The sequence below is a fragment of the Ovis canadensis genome, chromosome 12 (genome assembly GCF_042477335.2).
Source record: "Ovis canadensis isolate MfBH-ARS-UI-01 breed Bighorn chromosome 12, ARS-UI_OviCan_v2, whole genome shotgun sequence".
In the NCBI taxonomy this organism is placed as follows: Eukaryota; Metazoa; Chordata; class Mammalia; order Artiodactyla; family Bovidae; genus Ovis; species Ovis canadensis.
This window is the reverse complement of record NC_091256.1, coordinates 29,690,483-29,714,056: the sequence shown is the minus strand read 5'-3', so window position 1 is coordinate 29,714,056 and position 23,574 is coordinate 29,690,483. Positions and strand designations below refer to the sequence as shown.

The 23,574-nt window shown below is 38.8% G+C and overlaps 1 protein-coding gene and 1 pseudogene across 1 annotated transcript in view; both read left to right on the top strand.

Moving 5' to 3' along the window:
- USH2A (usherin) overlaps window positions 1-23,574 on the top strand; it is a 939,490-nt gene that overhangs the window by 615,041 nt on the left and 300,875 nt on the right. Inside the window, exons 40-43 of the mRNA XM_069544562.1 lie at window positions 329-957; window positions 7,081-7,412; window positions 8,766-8,888; window positions 22,265-22,428. Coding sequence (XP_069400663.1) covers window positions 329-957; window positions 7,081-7,412; window positions 8,766-8,888; window positions 22,265-22,428 — 1,248 coding nt within the window. The remainder of the gene's footprint in view (window positions 1-328; window positions 958-7,080; window positions 7,413-8,765; window positions 8,889-22,264; window positions 22,429-23,574) is intronic.
- LOC138416251 (small ribosomal subunit protein uS15m-like) lies at window positions 9,006-10,348 on the top strand (annotated as a pseudogene).

The window sequence follows — 23,574 nt, the reverse complement described above, 5'->3', positions numbered from 1 at the left end:
CTTGTGTCTTTCTCTCCTAAGGTCTTTATTTCAGAAGAGTCTTCATGATGTTGGGGAATCCTTAGCTTTAATCAAAAGAAATGATTTAATAAAGTTATCTTACAGGAGCAAAAGGCAATTGAATCCAATAATGTTCAACAAGTACATCTCACACATTTAAGAGAAAAGTAGTCATGAGCCTTGTCTTTATGACACTTGGCCACTTACTCAATGGCCTTTACCAAGTGTCCAGTTTCATATTCTGGAGGAGAGTGATCACTCATTTGAGTTCTGTTCTGAGGTATGGGAAGTTTCCAAGAGGTATCACTACTTACTTTCTACTTTATAGAACCTGGACCTGTAGACCCTCCAGTTATTCTGGACAAGAAGTCAAGAATGATGTTGGTCACCTGGCAGCATCCTTTAAAGTGCAATGGGCTCATTACCCATTATAACATTTACCAACATGGCCGCCTCAGCTTGAAAACTTCTGGAAATGTCACTAATGGCACAGTGACCCATTTACGCCCATATACGGCCTACACGTTTCAAGTAGAAGCTTGTACTTCAAAAGGGTGTTCCCTGTCAGCAGATTCCCAGACCATTTGGACACTCTCAGATGCACCGGAAGGTATCCTGAGTCCAGAGTTGTTCTCTGATACCCCAACATCCGTGATCATATCTTGGCAAGCCCCCACCCATCCCAACGGCCTGGTGGAGAACTCCACAATCCAGAGAAGAGTCCAAGGAAAGGAGGCCGTTACCACCCTGGTGACTCTCCCAGGAAGTCATCCCAGGAGGTTTATCGACAAGACTTCTGCTCTTAGCCCGTGGACAAAATATGAGTATCGAGTGCTGATGAGCACTGCTGATGGAGGGACAAACAGCAGTGATTGGGCAGAAGTGACCACAAGACCCTCGCGACCTGCTGGGGTGCAGCCCCCCGAGGTGGATGTGTTAGGACCCGACGCAGCCAAGGTAAGAAGCTAAGTGTCTGTCTCCTCTGCAGACGAGGAATGTACCCTGCATTGACTCCGTGTTAAACAGAGCCATCTACTGACAAAACGCACACATGTGTTGTTTTAGGCATTCACTGGAGAAACTGGGTTTTTGGCCTTTGGCCCAAACTTTCTCGAATTTGATGTCAGTTTTTCATTTCTCCCTGTATCCCCTTAATTATATTGTTGAGATGCTTCCATTTGCCTCACACACCTGAAATCCTTTGAATGCCACCCTGGGATGCTTAGCTTAACCACCACGTCAGATCTAAATAGATCAGAAAATGAGAAGAGGTGGGGAAATGCAGGGGAAGAGATTAGCGTATTAACAAAAGTTCCAATTACCAATATTCTGATTTTTTTTTAAATGATCAAAGAATCAAGAGGATGGGAGAAGAAAGAAAAATAGCAGATTACGGGGCTATTTAGGAACTGTTCAATTATTCACTTCATTCTGCTGGGAATGAACTCTAGAGGCTAGGATAACTACCATTGTTTTGGCTTGCATACAAACTTCATTCAAGGGAAATTAGTGTAACCAAACAGGAGGGAGTTTTGTAGCTTAGAAGCCTCTTTTGTGTAAATACACAAATGCTTCCATGGATTCAGTCTTGTACTACTGCCAAAAGCATTGGTGCAGCAGCTTGCTCACCAGAGCACAAAACAAAGGACATTTGCATAACAGCAAAGTTCATCTGTTGAAATTACTACTTGAATCTCTGTTGTGTGTTCTCTCGTGCCTACGAAAAGCAAACACTGGGTGATGCTAAATAGTGTAAATCGTTGAAGAAATTTAATTGAACCTACATACTAAAATCTGTGTTTCAAAGTCTGCCTTCATTAGTTTCCACATGAGATTGGTCAAAGCAACACAGCTTCTTGATAGAAATATCTCAAATGTATAGAATTTTGTTCATAAAACATCAAAAGGAAATCAATTTGAAGGACATGATGTATGGTGTTTACTATATGAATCGGGCAATCTTAAGAATTGTTCTTCATTCAAAGGAAAAGCAGAGCAAACCAAAGGAAAACCCCAAACAAACCTCGAGTTATTCATCATTCCAGAAATGACTTTTCTTTTTAATCCTAAGGGAATTTTGCAAAACTTCGGTAGCAGTACCAATCAATACGATGTGATATAAGCACAGTCCTTCACAAAGGCACAGCTAGGTAATGGACATTTTTTCTGGATTCTTTCTAACAAAGATTTAATTGCTAGGCAAATCCAAAAGATGACAAATATTTTCAGAAAAGTAATAGCTCAGTGCATAGTTCTATGTGATTCAGCATTTATAAGTGATGATCTAAAGTATTCAAAGCAAGTTGCCTGGCTTTTCCATTTGTCCCTTTTTTCCCTTCCTCTTTTGATTTTGTAACCTCCTCCAGAAGTTAAACAATGTGCATGGCTTGTCAACCTGCTAAAGTACGATTTAGCTTGGTTTGAGAGCAGAATCTCACGGACGCTCACCAGGCCTGGAATCTAAAAGTCTCTAAGAAGGTGCTTAGAAGATACAGACCATGTATACTAGTGATCATTTTTTTAAAAATTCATACCTTTTACTAATCCTTACTTTATAACTAGAAAATAAAAAATTATCAATGAAGAGAGTCATCAGAATTATTTAGCTGAATCTAGTATTGTATTATACGTATTTAAATAACATTAAAACAACATATTTATGCTTCAGAATTATTTGCTCACCTTCAGAAAGGTTCAGAAAGATCTTTAGATCTCCAGAATCAGTGTTCTAATGACATTACTTATCTGGTAAACAGAGGCAGTGTGACATCAGTACAGTGATTTCTTTTTATAAAAGATAAGATTTGAAAATTACAATTGCGGATGGATAAAATCTGAGGAACAGAAGCATGGTCTTTAATATTCATTCAATATTTAGCATATGGAGTCATTCCAAATATTAGGATGAGGAAAATTGTCAATAATATTATTGACAATAATAATAATAATTTCAGTTCTACCAACATTTATTGAGCATCTGTACATCTTAATGAGTGCCTCTTTAGGCACTGAGGACACAGTTAAGATCAAGACAAAATCTCTACCTACATGGAGTGTACATTTTACACAAAACAATATAAATAAATAAAATGCTCAGAAATGGAAAAAACTTGGGGGAGAATCAAGTCAGGTTAAGAGGAATATAGACTACCAGTTGATCGGTTGAGAGATAATACAAGAACTGGACTGGCATTTCACTCTAGTTCTTAGCATTTTGCACCATCTGGTCTTTTTACCACCACTCCCCCTATAAGAACTTGCAGTCTGATAGGGAAAACAAGGAAACTTCACATACTTAGGCCAACTGGAAAATAACCCAAAGTAACATCTTTGTAAGTGTAAAAAGATGAGCTATGACTTGGCATAGATATGAGCCTTAAGAAGGGAAAGTTGCATAAACAACAAGGTCCTCCATAGGGAATTATATTCAATATCCTACAATAAACCATAATGGAAAAGAATATGAAAAAGAATATATATATATGAATAACTGAATCACTTTGCTATATAGCAGAAATTAGCACAACATTGCAAATCAACTATACTTCAGCAAAATAAATTTTAAAAAAGAAAAAGGGGAAACTTGCACATATTGTTAATATCTTATTTGATTATAAGGAAAACAACATATAATGTCAAAGAGGTCGTGTTATCTGAAAAAGTGAAAGCAACACACTTTGATGTTGTATTTACTCATTTAAGAAAATGCATTTCATTGTATACAGTTGGTAAAAATACCAAAACCTATAAAAGAGAGTTTAATAAAGCTCTAATTTAGAATTATGCTATAGATCCAAAACTTCTAAATAAAATAAAATATTAGCAAATTGAACAAGGATACTTATTCTTAGCCCGGTCTCAGCCCATTATATCGATCTTCATAAAAACTCTTATTCATAAAGTTCTTTTTTTCTTTATTTTTATTTGAAGGATAATTGCAATAGTGTTGGTTTCTGCCATAGATCACCATGGATCAGTCATAGGTATACATGTGTTCCCTTCCTCTTGAGCTTCCCTCCCACCTCCCATCTTAGCCCATCCCTCTAGGTTGTCACAGAACTCTGACTTGAGCTCGCTGAGACATATAGCAAATCCCCACTGGCTATCTATTTTATATATGTTAGCTTTATGTAGTTTTAAAATGTGATTTGATGAAGTTAAAGAAATTAGGATTAGATCACAATGTTTTTGTGTTACTTTTTTCAAGTCTAAAGCCAATCAACTAAACCACCTTCCTAAATTTTTGTTTATGACCAGGATCATGCAGGTGCCTTAATTGTTTAGGGCCACACTTCAGAGATCTGATTGAGTAGATGAAAGTCAGTAGTTCCTTAAACACCTACCCACCTGTCCTATCTTATGCAAATATATAGTAAATAAACAGAGAAATGGAAATCCAAGCAATTAAGAACCACACAAATGAAAGAAACTATTGTGGTCAACAAAGCATCTCTAAAATAAACATTTTATTCTAAGCCAGAAATGACACTTTATTTTAAAAACTTCAGTGCAAAAGTCTTGTTTTAGAGAACATCTTTTGCTTATTAAGCCAGGAACATGGTCTTTAGTCTGAGTTTTTTGGGCTACAACAATATTTCATAATCCTTCTGATGAGCAATAGATAAATAAAAGGCCATGGGAAATTAAACTGAAAATTTTAATCTCACATATTTTGGCCACACTGTAATAAATGTAGTCTTAAGCATTGGAAAGAATGGAATCCAATATTTCACTAACTGGCTCCTTAAAAAGCTTGGTCACATTTATTTTTAGTAATAGCTCCAGGATGTTTTCAAGAGGATGATCAAATTAGATACCATTTCTGTTAGCCTACTCACTATAATGACAATGGCCTTCTCCACCTTGCTCTAAATTCCTTCTAAAATTTTTCTGTAGAAGTAGAGTCATGTCTTCTAACTCAGTACTGTCAAAAAGATATATCTTCCTAAGCCTTTAACTTTTTAAGTGAGAAAAATAGCAAATTTCTGGATGCAAACATTTATAGTAGAGAACACAAGGATTTTTTAGCTCTTCAAATGACTGTCTTCAGAGTCATTACATCACATCTCTTAATCTCTGCAGGTTGATATCTTATTCAGATTTTTATTTTATGAATATTTTCTTAGCCTCAATAACCGAGTTCCAAATCAATTCACTCTCAGCTCAACTGCGAACACAGACTACACCTGAAGTTTGCAGTTTGAATTCTTTCAAGGACTGCCAAGCCTTGACCTGAACTCTCAGAATATTCTAGTTCCAGAGGCAAGTGGCATTCCACATGTGAGTCAGGTAGAACTGAGCTGTGATAACCATTCCATTTTTTATTTGCAAGTACCAGGAAGCCCTGTAAGTTTGACCTTGACTCATTTCTCAAGCCCACAAATAACACTGTACCACCAAAACAAATAGAATCCTATGTCTGCTTTATAAACTTTGCTTAATTTAGGCCTCTTTGATCTCGCCTCCACCCAGGCAAATCCTCTATGCTCATAAGGAACGCATCTAAAGCTTGTCTTCACCAGCACATTTTGGAACTCTCTTCTCCTAGAAGTTTTTAAAAGCAGCAATGATTTCAAGCCATGTAGTAAAATTTCAGTAGATGCCAAGTCCTTGTTAATTATAAATTAGGACTGTAATCATCAAGCAGCTGCCCAAATGGCATGTTGTTGTTTAGTCACTCAGTCATGTCCAATTGTTGGTGACCCCAAGGACTGCAGCCCACCAGGCTTCTCTGTCCTTTACTACCTCCCAGAGCTTACCCAAGACTCAGTCATGTCCACTGATATGGTGATTCCATCCAACCATCCCATTCTCTGTTGCCCCCTTCTTCTCTTGCCCTCAATCTAAGTCTTTTTTTGTCTACAACAATTAGTAAGAGTACCCTATGAAAATCTCAGGTTAGATTGCTCCCAGAGGAAACTTATTTCCTTTAAGACAGAAAATTTTAGATCATCCTTCTCTGTTCTAATTTCTCTATTACACATTTCAGAATTTGAATTTGTATAGAACTATATGTGTAGGTATCACTATATCACTTTGTGGAAAACTCGTTTAAATTATCAAAATAGCTGCATGCTAAGGAAAATATAATGCCATCAGCCATGACTGCAATTACTTGTTAAACTCCATCTCTGAGTATTTGGCATTAAATAAGTGTACAATTTAGGCTCTGTTCTCATGAAGCTTACAGTCTATTTGGGAGATGAAATATATACTCTAAAATTTAAAGACCATTGCAAGGCAAGAAAAAAAGAGATGAAGCAGGATGGCATATAAATAATGGATTTTCAGTGACCTATGTGCATTTTTCTAGGGTCTTTCCCCCCTACAAGAGCATAAGTTGGGTTAGCACAATCCCCTTACAATATTTAGTCAGAGAAGAAAAAGAACATTAAACATTATTAGAAAACATTGTTGTTTCTTTCTTCTGACATTCACATCTATGACTTAGACAGGATCATTTTTTGCTTGCTTTTTTAAAGCTTTCCACACGTCTCTTCTCTGCGAAAAGGATATGTTGCTTTCTTTGCTACATTATGCTCTAGAGAGATTCAGAAGCTCAATTTCACATTCTCAGAAAATGCAAAGAATGATTTCTGCACTCCCACCACCACCATCCAAAAACAGAATAGTGACATATTTAGAATACACACTTTTAATGCAAAACAAGGAATTCTGATAGTTCGTCTAATTGAGTTATAAAGAAGGACACTCTCAATTCCTGCTGCTGCCCCACTGATGCGTGTGGATGTGTGAATTCTCTCCATGTGTGTGCTCTGCCTCTTTCCAGACACCCATGGTGGAGATGAATCACTGAGGTGTGTATAGTCTGACAGTCTAAGAAAGTCTCCAGACTAACAGCCCAACCCAGGAAACAGCATCTCATTTAGTTCCTGGTGCACTGCTAATTGATCTGAAAACTCTTCATCACTGTCTAGTGTAAAGGGCTAAGTCAAAAGTGGGCATTTCTACAGTGACTTAACTGAAAACAAGACAGAGCAAAACGCCGGGCCCTGTGAACCTCCTCAGCTGCTCTGCTCCTATGTTGTCACATCGGTTCTAATTTTCCTTTTATTTCAGGTCACTTGGAAGCCCCCCCTCATCCTGAATGGAGACATCCTTAACTATGAGATCCGCATGCCTGACCCTCACATCACGATCACAAATGTGACTTCTGTGTTGAGTCATGTCGTTACTCATCTGATTCCATTCACTAATTACTCCGTCACCATTGTGGCTTGCTCAGGGGGTAACGGGTATCTAGGGGGGTGCACAGAGAGCTTCCCTACCCACGTGACCACCCCTCCCGCCCTGCCGCAGGATCTTGGCCCATTGTCTGTGGTTCCACTAAGTGAATCATATGTTGGGATTTCCTGGCAGCCACCATCCAGGCCAAACGGACCTGATTTGAGGTAAGAGACAGCGATGATGCTTTTGGATTTTGTTGTGGTCTTCTCTCTTCGGGAAGGAAGGGAGGAGGCTCTTCCTCTCATATGAATATAGAACTAATTTCTTATTGGATATTCATATTTGTGACTTTTTTTATTGAAGTAGAATAGATTTACAATGTTTTGTTAATTTCTGCTGACCACAAAATGATTGAGTTATTCATATATATACATTCTTTTTTATATGATTTTCCATTGTGGTTTATCACAGGATATTGAATATAGTTCCCTGTGCTATATAGTAGGACCTGGTTGTTTATCCAATTTATGTATAATAGTTTGCATCTGCTAACCTCAGGTTCCCAATCCTTTCCTCCCCCACACACGCTGTGTCGGCCTTACTCATAACTTTCATACAGTTTCATCTTGTGTATCTTGACATATGGAACCATGAAAAGTTTATCATGGTAAAAATATCATTATATTGTGGGAGCTAAAAATGGTTGAAGGGGCTTCCCAGGTGACTCAGTGATAAAGAATCTGCCCGCCAGTGCAGGAGACGGGGGTTCAACCCCTGGGTCAGGAACATGCCCTAGAGAAGGAAATGACAACCCACTCCAATATTCTCGCTCAGAGAGTCCCATGGACAGAGGATCCTGGCAGGCTACGGTCCATGGGATCACAAAAGAGTGAAGATACGACTTAGTGACTAAACAACAACAAAAGAAAACCTTGAAACAACAATTAATATTCTCTAATGATTCTCTACACAATCCATCTCTTCATTTTCAAAGTATATTCTTACTATATGGTAAGCAAGTTTGATGCATGCTCTCAATGACACATTTGCACAAATATACCTCAAAATTCCAAAGTGTTAGCCAATAATTCTTTGGTATGCTATTACTATCTGGAAACTTGTAAAGCATATGGTCAGGAATATAGATGAAATAAAAGAATTGTGATTCTAAAATGGCTCTATAACAACTTGACATTTAGCCAAGACTATGAAGTCAATAATATTCTCATTGTTTATAAAATATTGGTGGTAAAAGTCTTAGGAAGTAACTAACTTTATAAGTTTTTGTGCTTCTCCTTTGAAACTGACAATAAAGGTTTGGTAAATCTGACACAGAAGAAATCTAAATGTCATCATTTTACTGATAATAGTAAAATGTAAATGGAGCTAATTGTTCCACTTAGCTACAGAGATGATACTTGTGCCAGAAAAAAATGATTATCAGAAGAAAATAATATTAAGATGTTTTCTTTATGTTCACACATACACATCACACACTCGTACCATGAGACAACCTGAATTTTGGTAATAATATTAGGTGAGACAATCCTGATGTTTCTGCTTGTCTTTTGCTTCAGATATGAGCTTCTGAGATGTAAAATCCAGCAACCACTTGCATCAAATCCCCCAGAAGATTTAAATATGTGGCACAATATTTATTCAGGAACTCAGCGGTTTTATGAAGATAAGGGTCTTAGCAGGTGAGATTACAAAAACTATAAAAACAAATGCTGGCATTCAGTTTGGGGCATGTTGAATAGTTGAGAGAATCTGAGTGTCTTCGTTGTGTGAGCAAGTTATCAGTTATGCGATAAAACATGTTGGTTATTATTGGTGGCATTAATCATTGAATTGCAACAGTCAGCAGGTTTAATATTTGCCACCTTAACTGCACTCTTAAAATAAGCTTTTTGAAGTTGAGTTTGTAGGTGTTTGAGTCTTACCCTCTTGCCTTTGTCACAGCTCTAATTGACACCATAAGAGAAAAATATGGAAATATTGAACTTGTACAGAACTGGGGAAAGTTTGGGGCACTTGTAAAATGTTTGCTTTTCTAGGAAGCAATTTGTTGTAACTCATTGATTCAATTCACAGAAATTATTTAATTCACAGGCTTGGGACTTGAAAGAATTCAATCTAGAGTTTGAAGAAACCAAAAAATGAGCAAATAGGTAATGCCAGTAAAGAGCACCCCATGGGAGAGAAAGGAGGGCTATGTTTGTATTCATCCTGTGCTGGAGAACTAGGTTTGCTAGCCTTGGGGGAGTCAGTAAACTTCTCTGGGCTTCAATTTTGTTGTCCATAAAATGAGACTGGATGGGGTTAAGTGAAGTCTAAATTTTCATGAATCAAGAAATGTAATAAAATTTTGGAGGGTCAGAAGTCACTACGCTGAGGGTGGTGTGGAGGGTGCTGAGTTCAATTTGAACCCAGGCAGTGACACAGCCCCCAGTCCTCAAGCTGCTGGGCGGAGGGGGGCCAAGCTTCTCTCCATTCAGCAGGACCTCAAGTCCTGGAGGTCTCATCCTCCAGACCACCCGTAGATATGCCACCCAGAAACTAGTCCAGCAAAGCCAAGAAGATGACCTACCCCTTTCCATGCTGCTGAAGGACTACCAGAACATCCCTGGAATTGCCAAGGTTGATGATGTTGTGAAGACTCCTATCTTTGGAAATGGACAACAAGAAGGAGATGCTAAAAATCAAGAAAGAGCAGTTGATGAGCAAAGTTGTGGAAAACCTGAAGGACACCAGCTCCTTGGAGGCTCGAATTGTTGCCTTGATTGTCAAGATCTGCAGTTATGAAGAACACAGGCAGAAATATTGAAAGGACAAAGCCCACAAGCACTGTCTGCTGATGAGCATTGACAAGAGGCAAAAGATGCTCAGAAACCTCCGCGAGACCAAGTATCCTGTCTTTGAGAAGACATGCAAGGAGTTGGGGATTGAGTACACTTTTCCCCCTCCATACCACCGAGAAGTCCACCACCACTAGGTGACCAAGAAGGCTCTGCGCATTTGGGTTTTCCAAGAGATTCAAAAGCTGAAGAAGCAAAAAAGGGCCTTAAAAGCTGCAGCTGCAGCAGCCCAGAAACAAGGACAGAGGAACCCAGAAAGCCCTTCCGAAGTCAGACCAGAGGCAATCAAAAAAACCCAATAAATGTTGTTAAAGTCAAAAAAAAAAAAAGGAAATGTAATGAAATTTCAAAGAATCACAAGTGTTATTTTATGAAAACTTTTCAGACCTATTTTTCAATAACTTTTCTATCAGGTTATTTTTCTAGACTCACCACTGACTAGCTCTGCTCTGAAGTCTGTTTGCAATCTGGCCTTGCCCCGCCTCCCTTCATTCCTCCTCTCCTTGGCTTCTATGCTTCAGCTAGTTCGTAATGTGTTGGGCACCTCTAACAAGTGACACCCACTCCTAGACTTCTCATGGCTGCCATTTCCCGTCTATCATCCTTCAAGTCTTGACCTAGAAGTCTTCTAGGTCACCTCTTCCTGGTCTGAATCAGCTGCTTCTTTAGTGTATTTCTATAGCACACCCCTTATATACCACTATTGTTTTTGCACTAATTTCACTGCTTATCTGGACACCCCATTATATTGTCAGATACACCCTGAGCAAGGCCTTACCTTCAAGACCTCTGTATTGCAATCCTCACCACAGTGCCTGGCACAGAGTGGGGGCTCCGGTCAATGCTAAGTGAAAGAATGTGTTTAGTAATATGTAAAGGATTGATTAGTCACTTTCCTGTGCCTTGGGATTCCTAGTGGCTCAAATGGTAGATAATCTGCCTGCAATGCCGGAGACTTGGGTTCAATTCCTGGTCAGGAAGATCCCCTGGAGAAGGAAATGGCAACCCAGTCCAGTGCTTAGCCTGGAGAATTCCACGGACAGAGGAGCCTGGCTGACTACAGTCCATGGGATCTCAAAGAGTTGGGCAAAACTGAGTGACTGATTTTCACTTTCACTTTCACTTTCAAAGCATTGATTAGTCATTTCCCTGTGCCTTAGGAAGATTACGGTGTTCTTATCTTTGGGGAATGGGTAAAACTAAGGAAAAGTCTCCTATTCATCTGAAAGTGTCATGGTGGGAAAACAGATATTGTGAGATATTTGAAGGGAGGAATACATAAATCTATTGACAGAATAAAGTGAACAAAATGAACCATATAAAATTGCCATTTTTCATGGCAAAAATGATCAAAAATGATATGTTATGAGCATATGCTTTTTGTTCAACCTAAATTATCATGGTCACTATTCACCACTATATTTGATTCACTATTTACTTAATCCAAAATTGCTATAAAATGATAACTTCAGTTGAAGAAATTCATTTTATTCAGCAATTTCATTTATTTTTACCATATGCTGAGGGACACTGTGATAAGAAACAAAGATGAGTAGCGTAGCCTTTTCCCTCAAAGAGCTCACAATCTCATGGAAAAAACCACTCACACACATATACTAATTGCTATAATATCATCACATTTAACTACAGTTTCACCATCACTCCCTAGGGAAATCATATGGAAAGTAGTTCTCCATGATCTGTGAACTCTAAGTGTCTGAAATACAGCAATTTCCAAAATAAAGAGGACTTGTCTATTTAACATTACTGAATGGATTTTTAGCCATGAGACATTTGGCAGAAAAACACAGTAAGTCTCAGAAAGTTAATTTTATTTCTTCATAGAAGCAATGAAAACTTATTAAAGAATTAGGACCAAAGCCAAAATTTCATTATTGAATTTTTAGTGATGCTTGTAAGGATTTTTAATGAGAAGTCCAAATCAAAGACTTAAGGAAAGAAATTAAGTTAAATCCCCACAAATTAGACTGAAACATAAGTTGACATAAACATATTGATGACAGCTGCTTCTAGAAAAGAAGTGTACCTGGGTCTCCTGAATTGCAGGCAGATTCTTTACCGTCTGAGCCACTGGGAAGCCCACCCTAGAACAAAATGAGGTGATATTTTGACTAGCCTCATGATACTAAACATCAAATATTTTTTCCTTTGTATCTCCATGTGCAAAGTAAAATATTACACTAATTATTCAGATAGTTTAGTTTCTTCTGGATATAGTAGGTAAGGGGTAATTTGTCCTGAATTACACAACTAGTTGCCTAATTGCTGAATTTTGCTATAGACACAAATGTAGGGGAACTGCAGGTTTATACTACTTGTCACTTTCTAACTTTTATTCCTTCATGTACAAAGTGGCCAAGTTATGATTGTTAGGGGAACCATAACTTTGGATTTCCTGACATTTTCATCACTTGGAAAATCTGGAAAACTTGCTGTTGTCATCTAATGCTTCTTCAGTGAGTCAAGTTGAGTTTAACACACAAGGGCAGCCACCACCTTTATTTTAAACATCAGTCCACCCTTAGGATTTTCAGAGCCACACTGTGCCTTGTCTCCTGAGTGATCTGATAAAACTTCTGCAAACTTAGTGATGGCATGCCCTCCTCTTTGTTCTGGATCTGACAAGGGGAGAACAAGCTATAAGAAATGATAGCTTCTATTTTAAGGAAAATGTTGACTTGTAGATTATAGTAATTTAGCCACCATATAACAATTTAGCCACCATTGAGTTTATGAACGGAGGTATGTTCTAACTCCTATTACTTTCAGTTATCTATAAATTCCTGCAAGTATTTCTTTATCAATGGCAGTCTAGAAAGAGACTTTCATATGAGCATCCAAAATTTTTTTTTACAGAATTCTATTTACAAAAAATGACTGAACTTGACTGTTTTCAAGTTTAAATGCTTAAGCTAAATATAGTGGAAAATCTAAGTTTGAACATTAATGACAGATTCTAATTTTTTGCCCTGCAAAATGAAATGTTTCAAGCCATTAAGAGGACATAGTTTCTAGAGAATGATAGTCAAAAGAATATGACATTCATTCCCCTTCTTTGTAATGAGATTCAGTCAGTTCAGTTCAGTCACTCAGTCATGTCCAACTCTTTATGACCCCATGAACCACAGCACACCAGGCCTCCCAGTCCATCACCAACTCCCAGAGTCCACCCAAACTCATGTCTATTGAGTCAGTGATGCCATACAACCATCTCATTCTCTGTCGTCCCCTTCTCCTCCTGCCTTCAATCTTACCCAACATCAAGGTCTTTTCAAATGAGTCAGCTCTTTGCATCAGGTGGCCAAAGTACTGGAGTTTCAGCTTCAACATCAGTCCTTCCAGTGAACACCCAGGACTGATTTCCTTTAGAATGGACTGGTTGGATCTCCTTGCAGTCCAAGAGACTCTCAAGAGTCTTCTTCAACACCACAGTTCAAAAGGATCAATTTTGGGGGGCTCAGCTTTCTTTATAGTCCAACTCTCACATCCATACATGACCACAGAAAAACCATATCCTTGACTAGATGGACCTTTGTTGGCAAAGTAATGTTTCTGCTTCTCAATATGCTATCTAGGTTGGTCATAACTTTTCTTCCAAGGAGTAAGTGTCTTTTAATTTCATGGCTGCAGTCACCATCTGCAGTGATTTTGGAGCCCAAAGAAATAAAGTCAGCCACTGTTTCCACTGTTTCACCATCTATTTGCCATGAAGTGATGGGACCAGATGATGCCATGATCTTAGTTTTCTGAGTGTTGAGCTTTATGCCAACTTTTTGTTCTCTTCTTTCACTTTCATCAAGAGGCTTTTTAGTTCCTCTTCACTTTCTGCCATAAGGGTGGTGTCATCTGCATATCTGAGGTTACTGATACTTTTCCTGGCAATCTTGATTCCAGCTTGTGCTTCATCCAGCCAGCGTTTCTCATGATGTACTCTGCATATAAGTTAAATAAGCAGGGTGACAATATACAGCCTTGACAAACTCCTTTTCCTATTTGGAATTAATTTGTAATGAGATTAAATATGCACAAATAACATTTTCTGCTTTTCTAATGTGGAAAGACTGGGTCAGTTCCATGACACATGTTCCTATAGCATAAACATATTCAGTTCAGTTCAGTTCAGTTCAGTCGCTCAGTCGTGTCCGACTCTTTGTGACCCCATGAATCTCAGCACGCCAGGCCTCCCTGTTCATCACTATCTCCCGGAGTTCACTCAGACTCACGTCCATCCAGTCCGTGATGCCATCCAGCCATCTCATCCTCTGTCATCCCCTTCTCCTCCTGCCCCCAATCCCTCCCAGCATCTAAGTCTTTTCCAATGAATCAGCTCTTTGCATGAGGTGGCCAAAGTACTGGAGTTTCAGCTTTAGCATCATTCCTTCCAAAGAAATCCCAGGGCTGATCTCCTTCAGAATGGACTGCTTGGATCTCCTTGCAGTCCAAGGGACTCTCAAGAGTCTTCTCCAACACCACAGTTCAAAAGCATCAATTCTTCGGCACTCAGTCTTCTTCACAGTTCAACTCTCACAATTCAAGTTGTAGGTATTAAGTAAAGGAGTTAGCTTCATGAATGTGGAGGGTGAATGGAAGGACCACCAATGTGAGGTAGATCCTGTTATTTTCTTCCTCAATATCACAACGTGCGTCCAAGTTGGGTTTATATATGAAATGGGCTTCTTTGGTGGCTCAGATAGCAAAGAATCTGCCTACAATACAGGAGACCTATCTTTCGTCCTTGGGCCGGGACGATCCCTAGGAGAAGGAAATGGAAACCCACTCCCATATTCTTACCTAGGTAATCCCATGGACAGAGGAGCCTGGTGGGCTACAGTCCATGGGGTCACGAAGAGTCAGACACAACTTTCACTTCACTTTTCACTTTGTCAATGAAGGCCAACTCTGTTACATTGGTGTACCATCTGTTAGCAATGTACATATTTCAAAATGAGCAAATATATATCTATTTCACATATAATTTAGTAGAGTCACAGTGCTTTTTTCCCTTTTTTTCTTCATTGTTCTAAGTTTACCTCATTCTGTCCTTTTCTAAGTGTCATCATATTGAAAACTTACCTCATGGAAAAGGAACCCCTAAATCTGAAAGGAATGCTTTTTTTCATTGAAGGCTTTATTACCTAATGTTTTCTTTAAAAAAAAAAAAGAAATCAGGTTACTTTGCTTTCATTTCTTTTTCATGTTGATGATCAGTAGAACAGAGACAGAAATCACAGTAAGGTTATCTTGGGTATCACATTCTGGTAGCAGCAATATAGATCGCTACAGGAATAAGACAGCTGCAACTTTCACTCACGATCTAAAATGTATCATAACTTTCAAGTGTGATCATCATTACATTTCAATTTTCAAAAGCAAAAGACCTTCAACATTTTTAGGGAAAAAAAATCTTTCCGCAACAAATACATGAGGAAAAGGTATCCACCATCAATGAAAAATCTAAACAACTGCAGGTTTAAGCAGTGGAAATAGTGTTGAATTTTTGTTTGTTTGTGTATTTATTTATTCCTACAAAGGATATGAGGATGTAAGGAATAGTATCTATCAAAGGTTTTGCAAATCCTCTAGTGTGTAATGTTGTTCTAAAGCATGTGTTGGGTTGTGGCAGAAATGAAGAGTTAATAGGAGGAGCCACTGAATAGCCTGCATTTTTTGGGATCATGATTTATATTGGTGACAATATTGACATGTGAATTCTGTTAGGACAGAAATAAAGTTGACACATTTTTAATTCTAATGAAAATCACCTGAGGAACTAAAGAATTTTATTGGTTCCCAAAACATCAGACCCTTTCAAGATCTAAGTGTTAGTTGCTCAGTCGTGCCTGACTCTTTGCAACCCCATGGATTGCAGCCCACCAGGCTCCTCTGTCAATGAGATTTTCCAGGCAAGGATACTGGAGTGGGTTGCCATTTTCTTTTGCCCTAAATGATGCTTCTTACTGACCAAATTACTATTTGCCATCCATAGCCCATGTTGTCTCCTCTGTGAAGACTTCCTGTCTAGATTAGGTTAAATTAGATGCTCTATCTGATGTATATGGAAAGAAAAAGAAATAAATGAATATGTATTTTAGAGGTCCCCATTTAAAAACATGTTTCTATGTATACACAAACACACACACACTCCGGTAGGACAGACATTACATTCACTTTGCTTAGTATCTGGCATGTTGTTCAATTGCCCAGTCATGTCCAACTCTGCAAACCCATGGATTTGACTAGGTGTGCAACACCACACCTCCCTGCCCCTCACCATCTCCTGAAGTTTGCCAGAACTCATTTCCATTGCATCAGTGATGCCATCCAGCCATCTCATCATCTGATGCCCTCTTCTCTTTCTGCCCTCAATCTTTCCCAGCATCAGGGACTTTTCCAATAAGTTGGCTGTTCACATCAGATGACCAAAATACTGGGACTTCAGCTTCAGCATCAGTCCTTCCAGCAAGTTATCAGGGTTGATCTCCCTTAAGATTAACTGGTTTGATCTCCTTGTTATCCAAGGGACTCTCAGGAGTCTTCTCCAGCACCACAGTTCGACGGCATCAGTTCTTTGGTGCTCTGCCTTCTTTACAGTCCGTGACCACCAGGAAGACTATAGTCTTGAGCATATGTTGGCAGAATAATGTCTCTGGTTTTCAACACACTGTCTAGGTTTGTCATAGCTTTCCTGCCAAGGCATGTTGTTAGTGCTAATAAATATTTTTTGAATGAATGAACAAATTAATTAATGAATAAAATAATGGTATATTAAACACAAAAAAGCAATATAATTTGCAAGGAAAAAAACATCTTTCTAAATTTCAGTAAGGATCATTTCTTTATTGGATAGATAGACTTTTATGTCACTAGTCAAATTATATGTGACCTGAAAGATATGAGACTGAATGCTTTAGTAACTATTTAGTATTCATTAATTTATTTATAAAATTATCTACTCAATAAACAGATTAAAATCTCCATCATCTAGTTTTCTCATTCATTCATTTGAGTAATAACAATTGAACCTTGAAATGAGTCTTGTTCCATAAATAAGATTTTAATATGTATTATCTTTTACAAAGAAGGATACCAGAGTCATGTCTATTTCACAACAAGTTCATCATTTTCTGTGTGGATGAAGGGAGGGGCTAGAGAATGATCTAAATCAATCATTTAGGGGATGTCTAGTACAACAGCCTAGTATTCCTAAGTAGACCTTCAAACAGCTTGTTTTACTGGCTACAATATAGACTGAATACAAGTTTTCATTTATTTTGCAGATTTCAGAAGCTACATCTTACAGGGTTTGCAATGGTACATTTTTCAAAACATACCCAAAAACCATAATTAGTATTTAGAGAAGATATTGATTGATATACATAAGTTTTGCATGAGTATATGATGTCAACTGAAGGAGCATTTTTCTTTTAAAAGTATTTTATCATTAAGTGGAATATCCCATTTGATATCAACACTTAAGTCTATCTTTAAAAAATCAATATACTAGAGAAAATGAACAAAATACTTGAAGCAAATGAATATTTTCTTTTTTGGCATGAAGTGGTGAAATATATGCTGACCCATGTAGACAGAGGTATACGTAATTACTGACAAAGATTAGGTTTCAGATGTCATGAAGACAGTATATTTTAGTTCATTTGAAAGAGTTCAAGATCTTATTACTTAAAATTTTAACTGAAAAATGAAAATTAAATAAAATGCAAAAGATAAATGCATGACATCCAGTGAAATGCTTACTGATTTCTCAATTCAGTAAAATAATAGTGAATAGTGGAAATAATTTAATATTAAAAATGAATAAAGTACAGGCCCACCTAATCTTCTTAACTAGCTGTGCGACATTAGGCAAAGGCTGTTTACATAACATTCACATTGTGATAATAATGTTACATAGTGTTTACATTATATTATGTATTATAAGAAATCTAGGCATTTAAAGAATGAAAAATATGCATATAGCCTATGCAAAGATTATGCTATTTTTTATAAGGGACTTGAGCATCTTCAAGTCCCTTATATAAATAGTCAGAACTGGACTTGGAACAATGAACTGGTTCCAGATTGAGAAAGGAGTATGTCAAGTCTGTATACTGTCTCCCTGCTTATTTAACTTATATGCAGAGTACATTATGTGAAATGCTGGGCTGGATGAAGCACAAGCTGAAATCAAGATTGCCAGGAGAAATAGCAATAATCTCAGATATGCAGATGACACCACCCTTATGGCAGACGTGAAGAGGAAAAAAAGAGCCTCTTGATGAAGGTGAAAGAGTGAAAAAGCTGGTTTAAAACTCAACATTCAAAAAACTAAGATCATAGCATCCCGTCCCATCACTTCATGGCAGATAGATGGGGAAACAATGGAAACAATGGCAGACTATTTTCTTGGGCTCTAAAATCACTGCAGATGGTGACTGCTGCAATGGAATTTAAAGACATGCTCCTTGGAGGAAAAGCTATGACAAACCTAGACAGCATATTAAAAAGCAGAGACATTACTTTGCCAACAAAGATCCATCTAGTCAAGGCTATGGTTTTTCCAGTGGTCATGTATGGATGTGAGAGTTGGACTGTGAAGAAAGCTGAGAGCAGAAGAATTGATGCTTTTGAACTGTGGTGTTGGAGAAGACTCTTGAGAGTCCCTTGTACTACAAGGAGATCCAACCAGTCCATCCTAAAGGAGATCAGTCCTGAGTATTCATTGGAAGGACTGACGGTGAAGTTGAAGCTCCAATACTTTGGCCACCTTATGTGAAGAACTGACTCATTAGAAAAGACCCTGATGCTAGGAAAGATTGAAGGTGGGAGGAGAAGGGGACGACAGAGGATGAGATGGTTGAATGGCATCACCGACTCAATGCACATGAGTTTGAGTGAACTCCGGGAGTTGTGATGGACAGGGAAGCCTAGCGTGCTGCAGCCCATGAGGTCACAAAGAGTCAGACACAACTGAGTGAATGAACTGAACTGAATTTGAGCATCCTCAAATTTTGGTATCCATGGGGGTGCTGTAACCCATTCCCTGCAGATACTAAGAGGCAACTGTACTTTGAAAACAGGCATTCCAATTATATGTATCTGTGTGGCCTAAATTTCTTCTGTGTAGACATAAATCATATATTTCATCATACCTAAATTATGATGAAATAATTTCAAGCAACACAGGAAAAACTAAGGCCCTACAGACCTTATTCGCAATTCATCATTTTAGCACTGCCTGATGTTTAAATTCCACTTATAAAAAGAACCATGAAAATGATATCACTTTAAAGCCATCAAGATTACTAACTGTATCATAAAATAAACATATAGAAGAACAATTTAAATATTGTAGGAGAGATTAAGCATCCAGACTCTAGCTAAGTTTCTTTTGAGCCATTTTGGGGAGTAAAGCACAATTAAAACTATTTTACCCAGGGACAGAGCTAATGATGGCAGGATCACTAGTTCAGGTCCCATGAGAGCCATTAGCTGTGTTTCATTTGACTGTCACAGACTTGCTCCCCTCTTAACCATGAATCACCATCCTTCACATTCATACTGGTGGTTACAAAGGACATTTGGCAAGATTATTTGGATGTGTAAGCAAAAGTCGTTCCCATCTGCCATAAAAAAAACTCAGAGATCAAGCCTCAGTGATATGACATCATCTAGCTGACCATGGTGTTTTTTATTATCATCAGCATCGCCATCATGATGACGCTGGCAATAAGGCATCATGGGCAAAAGAGCAGGCTCTGGAATCAGATTGTCCAGGTTTGAGTCTGTACTTCCCATTTCCTAGCTCAATAACTTAGATTAGTTATTTATTTTCCTAATTTTCAAAGCAGGTATTATAATGTATGGTGAAGAATGAATGAGCAAAACATGCAGAAAATTCCTGATATGTATTATGTACTCAGTAAATACTGTTATTATTATCTTTCAGTTGTCATTGTCATGTAGGCATTTGTTGTTATTGTTGTTTAGTTGCTAGGTCATGTCCTATACTTCTGTCACCCCATGGACTGTAGCCCGCCAGGCTCCTCTATCCATGGGATTTCCCAGGCAAGAATACTGGAGTGGGTTGTCATTTCCTCCTCCAGAGGATCTACCCGACCCAGTGATGGAACGCAATCTCCTGCTTGGCAGGTGGATTCTTTACCATTGAGCCACTTGTGAAGCCTGTGGACTATTTAGCACTTGCTGAAAAGCATTTGTATGAGTTTCCTACCACTGTTGGGTGGCTTAAAACAGCAGAAATGTATTCTCTTACAGTTTTGGAAGCTGAAAGTTTGGAATATAAGTACTGTCGGGACTATGTTCCCTCCAAAGCCTCTAGAAAATAACCATTTCTTGCCTCTTCCAACTGCTGGTTAGCCCCATTTGCTCCTTAGCTTATGACAGCATGAAGCCAATTTCTTCCCCTATCTTCTCCCTGTGAACATTTTCTCCCTGTGTGTGTCTGTAACAAAATTTCCCTCTTCTTTCTATCAGTCCTTTGGATTTAGAGCTCTCCCCAATCCAGTATAAACTCATGTTAAATTTATCTCATCTGCAAAGACCCCATTTCCAAATAAGGTCACATTTACAAGTACCAGGGGTTAAGACTTAAACATATCTTGGGGGGTGGTGGCATAAACCCACAATAGCATACAAAACAAAAAAAAAAAAAAAGAGAGAGAGAGAGAAAAGGACACATGGAGATGAGGTAAAGCAGAGAGAGCTAGAAGATCTGATGGTAGTATTTATTTGGGGAAATAGATAGTAAATAGCTTCAAAAATATTAGTAAGTCTTAACCTATAGCTACAATAACAGAGCAAATGCGCCTGAGGACAAGCCTGGCAAAAATACCTTCAGGCCGTGAGTGAGAAACAAAGTCAGGCAAGCAGACTTCTTCTGTGGGTAGTGGGAAAATTCTGTGAGCATCCTGATGTAACTTTGGTTAAGTTATTTATCACAGTCTTGCAAATGGCATCCTCTCTTTCTTGTCATTATTGAGGCAAATTCCTTGGGCCCTGCATTGGATGTGATGATCTATGAAACCCAAAGAAAGTGATGATCTGAGGCCAGCAGTTGCCCTAAGGCCTGGATACCCCATGGAGAGGGTCTTGTGTTGTACAGTGTGTTTAAGCAAGCTCTTGGTCTAAGCGATAGTCCAATCAAAGCTTGACTGTGGCTGTAAATAGTATTTTCCTACCTGGGCAGTTTGACCCAAAAAAAAGAGAATGTTTGATAAGTCTTCTGCCTGAAAGAGCCAAAAAGGATGGGTGTCAGCCCATCATTGATTTAATATATGATTTGGGAAGTCTGCATCTGGTGGCTCAGACGGTTAAGAGTCTGCCTGCAATGTGAGAGACCTGGGTTCAATCCCTGGGTTGGGAAGATCCCCTGGAGAAGGGCATAGCAACTCCCTCCAGTATTCTTGCCTGGAGAATTCCATGGACAGAGGTACCTGGTAGACTTGTCCATAGGGTCGCACAGAGTTGGACATGACTGAAGTGACTTAGCGTGACTTAGCGTGACTTAGGACATCATATCACATCACCATGTCTAGTTTTCTTCTCCTGAAAATCAGTGTTCAGCATCCACCATACTGACTCAAGTAAATATGTTCTCACAATGGCAAAATGCAGTTCACCATAGCAAAACCTCAGTGGGAGTATGTTGTGTAATTTGGTCACAGTTTTATAATTTAACTTAGGAGTTTATCTCTCTGCCAGTGAGATTATGGGACAGGACTACAGGTACAGGCAGAAAATGGTGATGAGAGGATCTGATATTTGAAATGGATGTGTTTCCCAAAAGAAGAGCATAAAACTCTCTGGATCAAATTTAGATAGAAAGCTGGCAGGTTGCCAGATGTGTAATTGCATCTTGAACTGAGCTGTAATCCTCACCACTTATGAAAACAATAAGGATGAGAGAAACGATAAACCACATTTGTTTTTGTTTTGAACAATAGTATTTGCTTAGCATTTCTTATATAATATTTCATTAACACTTTGATTAAGAATTGAGAGTTAGAAGAATGATGCTGTTTTTGTGCAGGTAGGCACAAAAAGGAAATGTATTTGGAGCAGGGACAAAATAGTTCCTTCTGCAGGGGGAAGTCTGAATATTGTGAGGAAAAAGAAAATGTGTGTTGTTTTCCGGAAAGAGAAATTTATATACGTATTTTTTAAAAACAACTTTTTAGGTTTACAACGTATGCGTATAAGGTCTTCGTACATAACAGTGTGGGTTTTACACCAAGTCAAGAAGTGACGGTGAAAACATTAGCTGGGCTACCAGAGAGAGGAGCCAATGTCACTGCGGTTGTTCTTAACCACACGGCCATAGACGTGAGATGGGTGAAACCAAGTAAGTCAGCTTCGTGCTTCTTTATTTCCTCTTCCTATATTTGTATCAAAATGAATTTTAAAAGAACATATTTTTTAAATGACAGTAATGAAAAGCCAAGTTCCCTGTGCTTTCTTTTGCAGAGGAAGTTCTTTCTCCTCCTTTCCATTCTTAGACCTTCTCTTCCTTCTATTCCTTTTGGATTGGGAATGTAGTTTCTGTCACACCAGTCAATTTTGATTAAAGTGTCCACGTATTAATTTTTTATTAGCAATTATCACTGTCCTTATTTTTATTGTGGAGAAGGCACCCCACTCCAATACTCTTGCCTGGAAAATCCTACAGAGGAGCCTGGTAGGCTGCAGTCCATGGGGTCGCTAAGAGTCGGACACGACTGAGACTTCAGTTTCACTTTTCACTTTCATGCATTGGAGAAGGCAGTGGCAACCCACTCCAGCCCTGGTGGGCTGCCGTCTATGGGGTCACACAGAGTCGGACACGACCGAAGTGACTCAGCAGCAGCAGCAGTTATTTTTATTGGAGGATAGTTGATTTATGACATTGTTTCAGGTGTACAGCAAAGTGATTCAGTTGCTGTGGTTGTTCAGTCACCCACTCATGTCTGACTCTTTGCGACCCCATGGACTGTAGCACACCACGCCTCCTTGTCCCTCACCACCTCTCAAAGTTTGCCAAAGATCATGTCCCTTGTATCAATTATGCCATCCAGCCATCTCATCCTCTGATGCCCTCTTTCCGGTTTGCCCTGAATCTTTCCCAGCATCAGGGACTTTTCCAATGAGTTAACTGTTCACATCAGATGACCAAAATACTGGAGCTTCAGCTTCAGCAACAGTCTTTCCAACGAGTTTTCCTGGTTGATTTCCCTTAAGATTGACTGGTTTGAGCTCCTTGCTATCCAGGGGACTTTCATGAGTCTCCTCCAGCACCACAGTTCAAAGGCATCAGTTCTTTGGCACTCTGCCTTCTTTACGGTGTAGCTCTCACAACCGTATGTGGCCACTGGGAAAACCATAGTCTTGACTACATGGACCTCTGTGGGGAGAGTAATGTCTCTGCTTTTCAACACTGTCTAGGTTTGTCATAGCTTTCCTGCCATCAAGCAATTGTCTTCTGATTTCATGGCTGCAGTCACCATCCACAGTG